The 16,969-nt window shown below is 38.3% G+C and overlaps 1 protein-coding gene across 5 annotated transcripts in view; it reads right to left on the bottom strand.

Moving 5' to 3' along the window:
* dmd (dystrophin) overlaps window positions 1-16,969 on the bottom strand; it is a 126,125-nt gene that overhangs the window by 87,917 nt on the left and 21,239 nt on the right. For all 5 annotated transcript variants that reach the window (XR_011977596.1, XM_072658015.1, XM_072658019.1 and 2 more), the window contains 11 exons: window positions 16,525-16,766; window positions 13,922-14,102; window positions 11,864-12,009; window positions 11,389-11,601; window positions 7,681-7,794; window positions 7,133-7,288; window positions 6,811-6,981; window positions 3,047-3,229; window positions 2,641-2,775; window positions 337-489; window positions 68-229 (listed from right to left, as the gene is read on the bottom strand). Coding sequence is in view for 4 of the 5 variants with exons in the window: in XM_072658015.1 (XP_072514116.1) it covers window positions 68-229; window positions 337-489; window positions 2,641-2,775; window positions 3,047-3,229; window positions 6,811-6,981; window positions 7,133-7,288; window positions 7,681-7,794; window positions 11,389-11,601; window positions 11,864-12,009; window positions 13,922-14,102; window positions 16,525-16,766 (1,856 nt within the window). In the remaining variant the exon portion in view is untranslated. The remainder of the gene's footprint in view (window positions 1-67; window positions 230-336; window positions 490-2,640; window positions 2,776-3,046; window positions 3,230-6,810; window positions 6,982-7,132; window positions 7,289-7,680; window positions 7,795-11,388; window positions 11,602-11,863; window positions 12,010-13,921; window positions 14,103-16,524; window positions 16,767-16,969) is intronic.

The raw sequence follows: 16,969 nt of genomic DNA, 5'->3' as shown, positions 1-16,969 counted from the left end.
TTATGACAGGAAAATAAAGTCAAGACAATACAAACTTGACCTAAATAATCTTGACAAATATACAAACCTGGGCTTCTTGAGGTATTTGAGCAGCATCTATACCATCTGCAAGATATGCTGTTAAATGACGATCAGTCGTGTTTAGAGAATCTCTGATTAGTCGGAGAGTTTTGTCATTTTCTTGAGCCCATTGCAAACTCTTCTCTAGCTGTTGTTGCCTTTGTAATGCCTGTCAAAAAATTTAAAAAAAGCTATTAACCATTATTTTAGCCTTAAAAAGCTATTAAAGCAATTAAAGCTATTAAAGCAATTTAACACATATGGTCAACCCATTACCCGTCGCATAAGTTCATCCCAGCGAAGGTTGTAGTCTTCTACCTTTTTGTGAATGAGCTCATGGAGGACTCTGCCATCCATAAGTGTCTGGGCCAACTCACGTATTTGGTTCCGATTATACTCAGGATGTTCCCTTATCATGATATCTAAAGACTGAGAAGAACAGAAAAAATAAAACTGCCATTGCAAAGACAAGGAGGCAACAATGTTTCAACAATGCATATTGTACAGATGTACTGTTGGACAGTAGTGGCTCAGTGGTTAGGGCACCGGGCTATTGATGACAGGGTTGTGTGTTCAAAAACCTGGGTCTAGGCAAGCTGCTATGATATTGGTGTCTTTGTCTTTACAATTGCTGGACAAAAAGTGCTTTACTGATATCGAAATTCTAAATATGAATTAAAATAAAGGTAGCAACGGCATGTGTGGCTGTATGAGTAAAAATCTGAAAAAATACAAACCAGAAATCAAGATTTATCAGACCAGGCTACATTGACCTAATCTTCAACTGTCCAATTTTGGTGTGCTTATGTCCATTGTAGACTCAGCTTTCTGTTCTTGGCTGACAAAATTGGAACCCAATACGGTCTTCTGTTGTTGTAACCAATGTCACAATATATATAATATGAAATGTAAAGGTAACATCAATTCAGAATTCTGCACTGGAGCTGTTATTGTGGAAATACATAATAAATTACTAAAACGTGTCAGCATTTGTATGAAGAGTAAAACACTTTTGGTGCTTTTGACTTTCACTGATAGCAGCCCTGGAGGCCCTAGGGAGAGCTAGCACACCCCACTGGACCAACACATTACTGCAATCTACTGTCTACTGCAAAGACTAGACTTAGAGCTACATCTTAGCAAAATGTTAATTTGTCCCCTCGCCACCGTCTTAGGTGTACCATACCCCCAATGACTGCTGTACAGTTTACTGAAAACCTCCCAGACCTATCGACCTTAGCTTAACAAAACAAACCGCCTAAAAATACCCTTTGATCAACCTTAGATAAAGTGGCATCGCTTAAATGTAAAATGACAAGGCAAAAAACGCACTGTGTTACAGTGATCAAACTTGTCCCTTAAAACAAACAGTGTGGAAACTAGAGTGTAAATGGCGGACGACCAAACTATAGGTGTTCCACTCTGCCTGGAAGGACAGTCTTAGTCAATATAGAAAGCTCACTCAGTGTATTTGGCCTTGCTGATCAAGAATAACAAATACAATACCAGAGTACTTTTTGGTATTTACAAACAAGTCAAGTCAAGTCGGTACTTGACTTCAACAATCTCCTTCTTGCCTCTGATCGAGGCTATTCTACCAGAAAGATTAGAGAAAATGGTTGTAATCACAGGAACAGCCCTATCGTGGTTCAAATCATATCTAACGGAACGCTATCAATTCGTAAAGATAAAAGATTTATCTTCAAATTACACAAAAGTAAGATATGGAGTTCTGCAAGGCTATATTTTAGGACCACTATTATTTACATTACATGCTACCACTGGGCTCAGGTATAAGCAGACATGACGTTAATTTCCATTGTTATGCAGATGACACACAACTCTATATATCAGCCAAACCTGACGATGAATTTAGATGAAAGAAAATCGAGGATGACAACGTTCTACATCTTAGAAACATTGCCAAATGGAATTAAATTCCTTATCTCTACAAGATGCAGAAAAGACATGTACATGCTTTTATTACCTCAAGACTAGATTACTGCACTTTGTCAGGTTGTTCCAGCAGGAACCTCAATAAACTTCAACTAGCTCAAAATGCTGCAGCCAGGGTCCTTACTAAAACTAGAAAATGTGACCATATCAGTCCAGTTCTATCAGCACTGCACTCGCTCCCAGTTCCCATTCTGTATTTACTACAAAGTTCTTCGATTAACATACAAATCCCTACATGGCCTCGCTCCTCAGTACCTGCGAGATTTTATTACATATTATGAACCATCAAGAATACTTAGATATCAGGGTGCTGGCTTGTTTGTAGTTCACAAAATCAGAAAAACCTCTGCAGGGGGAAGAGCCTTTTCTTATAAAGCCCCCCCAACTCTGGCTTTTGGTAATTAATGTTTCCTCTTAGATAAGGTCCAGGGGTTCACGGGCACAGGAAATTGTAGTATACTGAGATGCTGTAGCTGTCATCTCGCTGCTTGCACGTGATCACTCATGTTTGTGGACAGTGGAATATATCAATGCTAGTGTTTCAGGGTGCTCCTATTTCTGTGTTACCTTCTGGCCCTCTCCTTTTAATTAGGCTGTTATAGTCAGACCTGCCGGAGTACTTACAGTCAAAGCATCTGCTATCTCATCCGCACCCCTTTGAAAATTCTCTGTCTCATCAAGTTTCTTCTCCAAAAGATCCATCCAAGCATTTTCCTGCTCCAAATAGGACAGCAATTCACACCAGCAAGCCCAAACCTCCTGAAAATCAAAGAATTAGAATTAGATTGGAGGAATATAATGCAAAAAAACACCAGTGGAATTAAATATATCTAGACCGTCAGGAAGAATAATTTAAATTCTTTACAGCAACAATGCTTAATACAGATAATAAAAAGCCTTCCATACATTCTATCCACAGACCTCACATAGCAGATGCATATGAGGTTCTTGAGGTCTTTATGTACTGTAGAGCAACTGACAAATATGTCAGTGACAGGAACAGAAAATTGCAGCCTACAATCAGGCTTACCTCTAATGTTTTGTACTTCCCATCAAGCCGACTACAAAGCCGATGGTAGTTGGCAGTCAGAACATCCAGTTCCATCTTTAGGGCATCATGGGCGGCTGGTGGAGCCTTAGAGATGAAACTTGTCACTTTGTCTGTCAGTAAGTTGACTTTTATTTCTTTAAGATGGACTTCTTCTTGAGCTCTCTAAGTGTGTTATAGATGGGAAAAACATATGCAAGTACATTTTGGAAGAACTTGACTTTCGAAAATGCCATTCAGAAGAAAAAAAATTAAATGTGATATAGTTTATATACAAACCGGATTCCAAAAAAGTTGGGACACTAAATAAATTGTGAATAAAAACTGAATGCAATGATGTGGAGATGGCAAATGTCAATATTTTATTCATAATAAAACATAGATGACAGATCAAAAGTTTAATCTGAGTAAATGTAACATTTTAAAGGAGAAATATGTTGATTCAAAATTTCATGGCGTCAACAAATCCCCTAAAAGTTGGGACAAGGCCATTTTTACCACTGTGTGGCATCCCCCCTTCTTCTTACAACACTCAACAGACGTCTGGGTACAGAGGAGACCAGTTTCTCAAGTTTAGAAATAGGAATGCTCTCCCATTCATGTCTAATACAGGCCTCTAACTGTTCAAACGTCTTGGGCCTTCTTTGTCGCACCTTCCTCTTTATAATGCGCCAAATGTTCTCTATAGGTGAAAGATCTGGACTGCAGGCTGGCCATTTCAGTACCCGGATCCTTCTCCTGCCATGATGTTGTGATTGCTGCAGAATGTGGTCTGGCATTATCTTGTTGAAAAATGCAGGGTCTTCCCTGAAAGAGATGACGTCTAGATGGGAGCATATGTTGTTCTAGAACCTGAACATAGTTCTCTGCATTAATGGTGCCTTTCCAGACATGCAAGCTGCCCATGCCACAAGCACTCATGCAACCCCATACCATCAGTGATGCAGGCTTCTGAACGGAGCGTTGATAACAACTTGGGTTATCCTTGTCCTCTCTGGTCCGGATGACATGGCGTCCCAGTGTTCCATAAAGAACTTCAAATCGTGACTCATCTGACCACAGAACAGTCTTCCATTTTGCCACACTCCTGGCCCAGTGCAAAGGTCTGAGCTTGTGGAGCTTGCTTAGAAATGGCTTCCTCTTTGCACTGTAGAGTTTCAGCTGGCAACAGCGGATGGCACGATGGATTGTGTTCACTGACAATGATTTCTGGAAGTATTCCTGAGCCCATTCTGTTATTTCCTTGACAGTGGCATTCCTGTTTGAGGTGCAGTGACGTTTAAGGGCCCGGAGATCACGAGCATCCAGTAGAGTTTTACGGCCTTGACCCTTACGCACAGCGATTGTTCCAGATTCTCTGAATCTTTTGATGATGTTAAGCACGGTTGATGATGATAACTTAAAAGTCTTTGCTATTTTACACTGGGTAACACCATTCTGGTATTGCTGCACTTATCTTATCTGCACGGTATCTTTCTGCGCAACAATGGTGGAATTGGTGATCCTCTTACTTATCTTGGCTTCAGAGAGACACTAACACTCTGAGAAGCTCTTTTTATACCCAATCATGTTGTCAATTGACCTAATTAGTGTTAAATTGTCTTCCAGCTGTTCGTTATATGCTCAATTTCCTTTTTCCAGCCACTTATTGCTACTTGTCCCAATTTGTTGACGCCATAAAATTTTGAATCATAAGAAACATATTTCTCCTTTAAAATGTTACATTTACTCAGATTAAACTTTTGATCTGTCATCTATGTTCTATTACGAATAAAATATTGACATTTGCCATCTCCACATCATTGCATTCAGTTTTTATTCACAATTTGTTTAGTGTCCCAACTTTTTTAGAATCCGGTTTGTATATATATATATATATATATATATATATATATATATATATATATATATATATATATATATATATATACAGTCATGCCTGAAAGTATTCATACCCCTGGCAAAGCTTAAATTTACTTTTATTTAACCAGAAGTTATATTTTTGCCTTGAAACGACACAGGCATCTCCCAGGAGATAACACGATGATGTACAAGAGGCATCATTGTGGGAAAAAGTATTTCTCAGCTTTTATACACATTTGAACAAAAAGTGGCATGTCCAAAATTATTCATACCCTTTGAAAACTGTCACAGTATATGGGAAAATCCAAAGTTCTATACCATTCCAAATAGTCCAAGCTGTTTTAAAGCATCCTAATTACCCTGATTCATTGGGAACAGCTGTTTTAATCAACTCAACAGGAGAAAAACAGCAGCTCTCTGCAGTTGGTTTGTGGACAGTCATGGCTAAGACAAAGGAGCTCACTAAGGACCTGCGGCTGTGCATTGTGGCCGCTCACAAGTCAGGAAAGGGCTATAAAGCCATATCAAAATGTTTTCAAGTTCCAGTGGCTACAGTGCAAAGTATTATTAAAAAATACAAGAAGTTCCGCACTGTGGAAAATCTCAGAAGATGTGGTCGGAAGCCAAAAGTGACACCTGTGCTGGCCAGGAGAATAGTGAGAGAGGTGAAGAAAAATCCAAGGATCACCACCAAGGCCATCCTGGTGAATCTGGACTCTGCTGGTGGCGACATCTCAAGGCAGACAGTTCAATGGACACTGCACACTGCTGGGTTCCACGGACGCAGGCCAAGGAGGACACCACTTCTCCAGAAAAGGCACACAAAAGCCCGCTTGACCTTTGCAAATGCTCATCTGGACAAAGAAGAAGACTTCTGGTGTTCTGTTTTATGGTCAGATGAAACAAAAATTGAATTGTTTGGCCACAATGATGTGTGCACCATTTGGCGTAAAAAAGGAGAAGCCTTCAACCCTAAGAACACCATCCCCACTGTCAAACATGGTGGTGGGAACCTAATGTTTTGGGGGTGTTTTTCAGCCAATGGACCAGGGAACTTGATCGCAGTAAATGGCACCATGAAAAAAGAGCAATACATCAAGATTCTCAACAACAACATCAGGCAGTCTGCAGAGAAACTTGGCCTTGGGAACCGGTGGACATTTCAGCACGACAACGACCCAAAACACACAGCCAAAGTGGTGAAGAAATGGTTAGCAGACAAAAACATTAATGTTTTGCAGTGGCCCAGCCAGAGTCCTGACTTGAATCTAATTGAGAATCTGTGGAGGGAGCTAAAGATCAGGGTGATGGCAAGGAGACCCTCGAACCTCAAAGAGTTGGAGCTCATCACTAAAGATGAATGGGCAAAAATACCAGTGGAGACATGCAAAAAGCTGGTCAGCAATTACAGGAAGCGTTTGATTGCTGTAATAGCCAATAAAGGCTTTTCTATTAATTATTGAGAAGGGTATGAATAATTTTGGACATGCCACTTTTTGTTCAAATGTGTATAAAAGCTGAGAAATATTTTTTCCCACAATGATGCCTCTTATACATCATCGTGTTATCTCCTGGGAGATGCCTGTGTCATTTCCAGGCAAAAATATAATTTCTGGTTAAATAAAAGTAAATTTAAGTCAAACTTTGACAGGGGTATGAATACTTTCGGGCATGACTGTATATATATATACACGTATATATATATATATATGTATATGTATATATATATGTGTGTGTGTGTGTGTAAATATATGTATGTATGTATCTATATATATATATACATATATATACAAATAAAGTCCTGCTTCAACAATAATTTAATATTCTTTGATGAGAATGTTTATATTGCAATACTGTTGGTATCTAGATTATTATACACATACCTTTAGTTCATCCACTGCTTTGTGGAGTTCTTCAGGTGTTTTATACTGGAAGTCTCTCTCCAAGTAATCTTCCTCTGCCTGTGTGATCCACTCCTGCATTTCCTGCATTTCCTTCTTCAAACTAAATGTCATGTCTAGTCCACCTTTAAGGGCGGATTTTTTTGCATAGGCCTAAGGAAAAAAGCACAGACAACAGTCTTCTGAAAGCTACACAGAATGCAATGTCAAAATGATCCAAGCATAGTGTGCATGCTCTTTTGCATAAATAGTGTGTCCAAATGGTTAACTTTGCAATCAGTTCATTTTTAGGAATGTTCATTACCTGTTTGCAAATGAGCTCCCACTGAGCATTAAGCTCATCAAGCATCTTCTGTATTTTGATGGCAAATGGTGTCTCTGCTTCCCTCTTTAAGGCCTGCCCCACCTCATTGATGCCATTCAGACTTGGTTGGACAGTGTGAATGTCATTTACTAAGGCCTAGCAAATGAAAGAAGAATGAAAAAAGAACATATTTGTGTATTTTTTTTTTTGTAAATCAGGCCACCAGTGCACTGACCCACTTTGATTTTCACATTAGTACAGGGATTAGCCTAGGATTTGAGCATTTTTATTTATTTTGAACTCAAACCAGTATTTACAGAATATAATAACTAGTGCACTGTTGGAATCCATTTTGGACATTTTACTGAAATACTTAAAGAATTTCAAAGCTTTTCAAATTCCCCTCTTTAAAAGCCTGTTTTTATTTTTCAGTAATATTTTCTTAATACTGATAGATGAGTGCAAACAGGCTAATTAATCAACCAGGATTCTATATATATATATATTTACAGTACATACTCTCTATTAAATAGAAATACTTATCTCACCGTGCACTGTTCCAGCTGCTTCTCCAGAGCTTCAGAGTCTCCTAAAGCTGGCCACTCTTCATTCAGGAAAACATCAACATCAGCCATCCATTTCTGCAGGGTTTTTGTGTCATTCTGAGATAACACATAATTTCTTTACATTAGTAAAAATATATTTTCTTGCACATTATATAAAATATACAATAGCCTGTCCCTGGTTAGTTCAAAGATCTGCACTGCTTATTGTACAAGATATTCAAATTGTCTAAATTTATTTAGAAATATATATAAAAAAATATTATTTAAATGTGTAATTTTTTGTTTCCCTAGTTTTGTCACAAATTTTAGTAATTTTAAATTCCAAAAATTTAAGTGAGTGAAGGAGGATCCTACCCACCCAGAGAGAAATAATAGTGCCAATACTTCCAATATTTTTCACTGCAATACATCAGATTTCAAATTATAAGTAATGCAACTCGCTCGTTGCACTGTCTGCAACTTTGGCTACATTTAATACAATTATTAATGAGGTTTCAAAAACAACAGGTGTTTTTGAAAAGATAACTTGGTTTTAGCGATACTTTGGGTTTCTTCAGTCCAGTCAAATCAGACTCCAGGTCCATTTATTTAGGTGCAATTTTTATAGGTGCAATGTATTTAAGCAGCAGTGAATAACTATGGAGCAGTTTGTTTGTGGTATAAGCAGGATCTGACCTCGATCCGACCCAACTACCAGGTGTACTCTGCAAGTTTGAGTTAAACCACTCCCCAGGTGTTAATCTGATATACTGCCCAGATCATTACTACAGCTATGAACAAATGTCATCTCTGTGATAAATTAAACAGACATATGCATTAGACCTTCCTCATGTGTTTACTTTCTTGCCAGATGGGTCTGACCACTAAGAGAGAATGTTGTATTACCTTTTAGATCACTTAGATTCCCTTTTAGAGCGCTTAGATTTTTCCTTGTTTGAAAACAAACCAAACCATGGGAAAAAAACACTCCAAGTTTACATAACTGTTAACTAATTCAAACCAGAGCAAACCAACTAAATATGTGAAAATGCCCCTATTTTCCTTTCTGAGTGAACGCTCCCTGCTGATGGGCACTGATCTGATTCTGAATCTCTTTTTTTTACTGATTGTAAATGGCACCATCCCTAATGCCAGACATGGGTTTGAGGGGTATAAAGCCCCACCAACATTGAGCTGTGAAGCAGTGGAACTAGAATGATGGTGTTCCATCCAAAACGTTTGACCTTAGCACAGTAACATTTCAGAAGAAACAATGAATTAACAGGCATTCCAATACTTTTGTCCATATTGTGTATCATCATATTTTTGATAATAGTTTATATTAGTTTATAATAGTTTAATTAAACTCCTAAAGTGCATATTAATGACACACTCAGTACATGAATGGGTGTCAAAATAGACATAAAAATCTGAACCAGAGCAACAGGGTCTAAAAAGCTCAAGTGCTCCTTCTGATCCTGAGAAGCTGGCAGAGGTTCACAGTGGTTCACAGGTTCACAGTATTTAGCTTTTGCTTTGCTTTCCAGCGTACACATCTATTTCTGTTTTTGCTTATTTTATGCTTTCTATCTCTGTTTAGTTTATAGATTGCTTTGTTCACCTATTAACCATTCCTAAACTGCATTTGCAGTATACCTACATAGGTTTACTGAACACAGAAAGCAGAGTAGCAGTTTGTTATTGGTGTTCCTAAATCATCTTAAAGGCAGGTCCTGGGTTTTTCATTTGTTCAGTGTAGCATATATAGTTTAAAAACCCTTTGCCACCAAACAGGTTTGCCCCGCTCAGCAAAGCACCCACTAAGTAGCCTTTTTAAAAAAATTACAAGACTTTGACATGTAAAATTAGCTACTCTTTAGGGGCTCCAGCAGACAGAGTTAGCTGTTTACTGGGAGCCAGAGCACCAGACATTAGCAACAACCTTAAGCTGTTAAACAATAAGAGCAATTCGAGAAGAGTAATTCATGTAGCAGCCAATGATATTCGTCTGTGGTAGTCTGAAGTGACTAAGAATAATATTAGAGAGGTGATTAAATTGGCCAAATGCCTTAATGTGCTCTGGATCCATCCAAATGCGGTGCAGCACTGAGGCTTTCAGCAGGCTGAACTGCAAACTTGGTTTTACAGGTATGGACAGAGGGTGTTGCTTTACTTTCCAGTAGCATAGCCCAGTCTTTTAGCCAGTCTGCAGAGTAGTGTAAACAGCTGCTGACAATCCAGAGCCGGGACCTGGCTGTAGACAAACTAAACTAAGACTAAATCGACCATCTGCAAGCTGCTTTGAGATGTCACATAGGTTCAATTTAAGGAACAAACACAGTTATAATACAGTTAGTATTATGGCTGTGTTTGCTCTCTGAAATAAATTCTATTTGTAGAATTGTCATTCATCATCATATACAAATTGGAAAAGCACCACCTCAAATGTAATGTTTTAATCAAAAAGGGGTTATTGTGAATAAAGTTATAAGTGATCACAAATTCATTGTCTTATATCTAAATAAAGCCAACCCTGCAGGCTATAATTATGCACACACCCCAAAATTATCAGGCAAAGGAGGTGGAATATGTGTAATCTACCAAAAAACCCTAGATATGAAAAACACTGATACCTTCACTTCTTTTTTTCTCTTCAGAAAATCAAGAGAATTAAGTGAAGGAGATATTAATTTGACAGCGTTATTGAGTATAGAAAGGCATTCACTAAAGCTTGCTCAGCATATTTGGCTTCACTGATCAAGAATAGTTATCTTCCCTGTCACACAATGTTAGCAATGCTGTGAAACTCCTCATAACGTCAAGCTTGGCCTAATGCCTTAATGTGCTCTGGACCCATTCAAATGTGGTGCAGCACTGAGGCTTTCAGCAGGCTGAAGGCTGTTCGCGGCTGGTTATTGTGGTTAAGAATGACACAATGATATTGCACAAGAACTTCTTGTGTTCATCTTTACGCTGTGGGAACTCATGGTCATCTGAGCTGAACAACATGTTACTTGGAAATGTCTCCCTTTAGATAAAGGTTTTAGATCCAGGGGTTCATGGACTCATGGAATAGTGGTAAACTAAGATATTGGTGCTGTTGTCCTGCAACTTGCATGCAACAACGTAGTTTTGTAGACAATTGAGGTATGGTGACTTTTTATCAATAAAAATGTACAAGTAGTTTTGACCAATGGAGGATTTCCTTACCACTGTGGTCTTTGGCTTGCTCACTTTATGATTTATGTTACATTATGTTTTATGTTTTGTTGATCTCTTGTCTTAATACTGATTCCTGTAAAGCTTTACAGGTGCCTTGTTTGCACATTACTGTAAAAAACATCTATATACATGTATATAATTACAGAAGTTACATAATTACATATCACAACAACAACAACAACAACAATAATAATAAAATAACAACAATAACAACAACAACAAAGACATTAAATTAGGTCGGCCCTTTCCACCTCTAGTCCTGAAAGCCCACCTGAACTACATAGTTTGGTTTTTCCTTGCTCAAATAATCTAATTCAGCTCACAAGGGGCTGATAAATTATGTTAATATTATGACTCAGGCACAAGGAAAACACAATCCTGTGCAGTGTTGGTGGACCTCCAGGACTAAGACTGATTTAGGTTTTCTTGATCAATGTAACAAAATGTAAGTTTTCTTAAACGTGATTTAACAAGTAATCTTACACTTACCTGGAATTGCTGCAACTTGGCCATATGTTCCTTCAATTTCTGCATATTGTCTTCTACTTGTTCACTTATACATCTCCAGCGTACCATTATATTATCCAATTCAATACGGTACTTTTGACACATATCAGGAGGAGCAGTCTGGAAGACCTGTTCAGCCATCTTACTTAGATCTTCTACTTGACATTGCTGCTCTTGCTGTGACACTTGAATTGCCTTGAATTAAATAGCATTACTAAATTAACATAGAGCACTGGGTGTTTCATTACATACTGATGAAGAATGTATAAGCTATCTACATCAGTCAACAGTAAATTTGATCAAAATCCAACCAAATATTATGAATTCAGTTGCTACATGTCAGTACAATACACAGTGTATAAAGTGTAATGTATACAAAGTACACTTCAATTAATAATATCCACATAATACAAAATAATTCAATAGGATTAGAGTATTTTAAAACCAAAACGCATACCATCATATCTTTAAGTCTTTGCTCCATGATTGAGTACTCGGTTACTGCTATTGAGGGAAGAGCCAGTTTGGCTTCACACTGCTGCAGCCAAGCCATCAGAGCTGCCATCACATCCTTGTAGCGTGCAGGCGGAAGGCTAGACTGGACTACAGAAAGGGAAAAGAGAAAGATTAAGAATAGTAAAGGTAGTACAGTTTCTAAAAAAAAATTATAAAAACCCTACCCTAACCCTAACCCTACCCTCTGTACCTTCATTAGAGAGGAGACTTCAGACTTCTCCTTCCACCTAACCTGTATTTATTTTTTTCTTTATTTTTGCCATGGCATAAACTACACACATGGACAAAATTGTTGGTACCCCTCAGTTAATGAAAGAAAAACCCACAATGGTCACAGAAATAACTTGAATCTGACAAAAGTAATAATACATAAAAATGAAAATGAACAAATGAAAATTTATGAACCATGCTTCAACAGAATTAACTCATTTAACAGGCCTGGACAAAAATGATGGTATCCCTGAAAATAATGTGACCAAACGGACATGTTAAGGGATATGTTAAATCAAGGTGTGTCCATAAATTAGCATCACAGGTGTCTACAATCTTGTAATCAGTCAGTGGGCCTATATATAGGGCTACAGGTAGTCACTGTGCTGTTTGGTGACATGGTGTGTACCCCACTTGACTTGGACCAGAGGAAGTGAAGGAAAGAGTTTTAAAAAGAGCATTATAGACAAGCATGTTAAAGGTAAAGGTTATAAGACCATCTCCAAGCAGCTTGATGTTCCTGTGACTACAGTTGCACATATTATTCAGAACTTTAAGATCCATGGGACTGTAGCCAACTTCCCTGGATGTGGTTGCAGGAGAACAATTGATGACAAATCAAAGAGACGGATAATACGGAACATCAGTGTCAGATTGCACCATCCATCATTGTTTGAACCAAAGTGGACTTCATGGGAGATGACCAAGGAGGACACCATTGTTGAATACAAATCATAAAAAAGCCAGACTGGAATTTGCCAAACTACATGTTGACACGCCCCTTTTGGCTTTTGGCAGAATGAGACAAAATGGAACTTGTTGCCAAGTCACATCAGCACTATGTTCACAGATGGAAAAATAAAGCATATCAAGAAAAGAACACTGTCTCCACTGTGAAACACGAAGGAGGCTCTGTTATGTTCTGGGGCTGTTTTGCTGCATCTGGCACAGGGTGTCTTGAATCTGTGCAGGGTACAATGAAATCTCAAGACTATCAAGAGATTCTAGGGACAATGTGCTGCCCAGTGTCAGAAAGCTTGGTCTCAGTCGCAGGTCATGGGTCTTGCAACAGGATAATGACCCAAAACACACAGCTAAAAACACCCAAGAATGGCTAAGAGGAAAACACTATTCTGAAGTGGCCTTGGATGAGCCCTGGCCTAAATCCTATTAAGCATCTTTGGAAGGAGCTGAAACATACAGTCTGGAAAAGGTACCCTTCAAACCTGAGACAACTGAAGAAGTTGGCTCACGAGGAGCGGGTCAAAATACCTGCTGAGAGGTGCAGAAGTCTCATTGACAGTTACAGGAATCGTTTGATTGCAGTGATTGCCTCAAAAGGTTATGCAACAAAATATTAAGTTAAGGGTACCATCATATCTGTCCAGGCCTGTTTCATGAGTTCATGAATTGAAGCATGGTTGAAAAGCAATGTCTGACTTTCATTGGTTAATTTTCATAGCATTTTTTTTTGTTATTTCTGTGACCATTGTGGGTTTTTCTTTCATTAACTGATGGGTACCAACAATTTTGTCCATGTGTGTATACTGTGTGTATCCTAATCAGATTTTACAACCGAATCTGTTCACCACAACAAAGCCTAACATTTAATCACAGGCTGTGTGAATCTACAGTTCATATTTTTCTTATGATAATGTGGTGGGTATGTTTTTCTAAAATAATCAGATTTTGTAACTGCAAGCAAAACAATGTAAATGTCTACTAGCCTATTTATACCAGCTACTATGATGTAAGACCCCCACATAATATAACATCAAGCATTGCTCACCTAATACAAGTTGTTTTTCTCTGGCTTTTAAGTCTGTAAGTACTTGCTGGTAGTGCTCCTGTAATGCAGTTATATCGGCATCGAAGAGAACTGGTGTTCCCTCTTTCTCTCTCAGCTCCTGAAGTTGATTATGTAGCTTGCCCACTTGTGGCTGAAGTGCAGACATGCGTGCTATCTCATCCTAGAAATTTATAATAAAACATTTTAACATTAACAGCCATAATGCAGTAAATCTAGCAACTCACACTGACACCACTGATGCTTGCCAATATCCAGTTTTGCCCATCAATTAGGAAAAAAAAATGCTCAAATCATTATCATTATCAAATTTATAATGAACACCCATCACAGCTATTGACAACATATTTTATAAGTCAACAAGACAATAGTCTGACAAGAACAAGGCAAGTCCTACCTTAACACAGGATCTGTAACTAACATGACCATTGGGCCACATGGGCTATTGCACTTTGAAGGATATCGGCATTGGCCAACATCACACTCTTTGCCAGTTCAGGCAATAACATCTCAGGAAAAAATGTAACCATTGCTACAGCCCTACAGTTATGCCTAAACCAGGATTGTCCTGATTAAAGACTAGGAAAGACTAGGAAAGACTAGGAAAGTGATATAACATTCTGTTTAGTCTGTGGATTACCACAAGAATTTCCAGCGGTTAAATACATGGGTCCTTGAACAGTGACAGTGACAGTTTTGTTATTTTGCCTCTATACCATCTTGATAGATTTAAAATGAAAGAATTAAGATTTTACTGAAGTCCAGACATTTAACTTTATTTTAAGGGGTTTAACAAAAACAATGCATTAACAGTTTAGGTATTACAGCCGAGAAACCTGGAAGACTCCAGAAGACAACTAAAATGTATTATAGTGCTTTTTACAACAGATTTAAAGCAGCTTTAAATGAATCAATAAGAGTAATAGGACAAGAGAGAGGGGAACTGAGACTAACAAGGTGGTCTCATCCTCCTCTGGTCAGACTGCTGAAAAATCGCTGTACCAGCACATAACAGTGTGTTTCTCCTCATGTGTGCTGATTGTGTGCAATATGATATGATTAATATAATCATATTAGAGATGGTAAAAATAAGAAAAGTAATAATTATGGTTAATAGTAGCAATAACAAGGATAGTAGCAAATAGTTCATGTATTTTTACATGAATTATTTGCTACTATCCTTGTTATTGCTACATGTTATTGCTACATAGTCGTTAGATAGCAGTTGCAGGAGAGTGGTCAGTCTTTAATCAGGTCAACTCAGAGCTTCTTAAAAAAAAAATTTAAATGTAACCTGCCAGTCAGTTACTCAACCTTAACCTAATTGAGAATGCATTTCACTGTGGGTGGCAGGGGAGCCCATCAGTCAGTCTTCCAAATCTGAAGACAGATTTGTATGTTGTGTGTTCACTGCCAAAGATGGGTTAAATGAAGTGGATGAATTCCATTGTAATCTTAATTAAACAAGCAACAACTGAAAGTGTTGTAAATACAAACAAAAAAAAAAAAATTCAAGAGAGGAAACTCAGCATTTATGTCCATAGATTCTAGACTCTAGTCAGTGATTGACTAGGGTTAAGATTTGCCTATAAATATTAAAATACTTCTTATACTAACAAGTTTAATTGAAAGTTTACATACACTTACCAATGACTGTCATGAATGTCATAGCAATATGAATGCTGAATTGTACAGAGGGGCTGCTATTCAAAAAGCCCCAAATCTAAAACCGAGACCTTCAGGTTCAACTAAAGTCTGTAGCTGGCCACATGGACAAAGATACAGTCTTTATTTGGACAAATTCATCAAAGGTCTGTTTGGAGAAGTAAATGTGAAGCATTTAACCCCAAGAACATTGTGGTGCAGGTGGAACTAGTGCATTCAGCAAAGTAGATGGAATAAGGAGGACTACCTCTCAAACCATCAGCAAGACGGTTAAAAGGACAATGACCTCAAACACACACTAAAGGTGCTTTATTTACTTGTCAACAAAATGCATTATCCAACCCGCTTAGAAGAGCATCCTACCTTTTTGAAGCACGAGAAACAGCATGCCTTGTGTTTAAAACGGACAAGAAAGTGTCTACAAACCCATGGACATTTAGGGCCTGATTTATCATCATTTCATTTAACATTTGTGACACTAATACTTTAAAGAACATCTATTAATTTGGGTTTTTGGGAATGCACACAAGGCCACCACCAAGGTGCAGATTTTAGCCTGCCAGAGTGAATATGTACTTTAAGACAACAATTAAAATGATCCAAGTATATTGGCAATTGACCTTCATAAGGACAACTTCTAATGAATAGCAGATGTCTTCCAGAGAGCAAAACAGCAAACACCAGTACTGGGAATTGTTTTAATTAATTATAGCATTTTAAGAGTTTTTCAGGAAATGTGGAAGATGTGATGTTCTGGATGAGAGAACAGATTAACACATGCAGTGGGTAAAGGGCTTTACCTGGAAAGACACAGGAATAGACAGACTTTGTCCTGCATATGGACACAGAACAGACAGACAATGAAAACACATCTAAAAAGGAACAAGACCCCATGCATGGAGGCAGACATTGGTAGTTACCCTGCAGCGTTCAAGTTGGATCCTCAGTGGTTCTGGCTCGCATGCTGGGGGCTGCTGCACTTTCAGCCAGTTTTCTGAATTGGCTATAGCCTGCTCCAATTCCTGGAAGAGATTGTAGAATGCCAGTACTTTGGTCTGGTAGGCCAGCCATGCCAGCCTTTCTGCAAGGAGAGCACAGAAATCGACCCACCGGGCACGTAACTGTTGCTCAGCTTGTTGAATGTCATCGGAATTCTGCCCATCTAAGAAGAAATATTTTGAATCAGTGTCATGGATACTGACATGGTATTGGTTAGTTAGTCATTCTGCTTGTTGATCAGTAGTCACAGGAGCTCCTACACAAACCAGGCCCTGTGACCACCACTTTTTTGTGCTAGTATCCACAGAAGGGAAGTGGTTATCCATGCTAGGCCATGCCATTAGTTGGGATAAAGATAAAACAGCT

This window comes from Salminus brasiliensis, chromosome 15, assembly GCF_030463535.1.
Source record: "Salminus brasiliensis chromosome 15, fSalBra1.hap2, whole genome shotgun sequence".
Lineage (NCBI taxonomy): Eukaryota > Metazoa > Chordata > Actinopteri > Characiformes > Bryconidae > Salminus > Salminus brasiliensis.
Note: the sequence above shows the minus strand (reverse complement) of the source record. Positions and strands in the feature narration are given on the sequence as shown.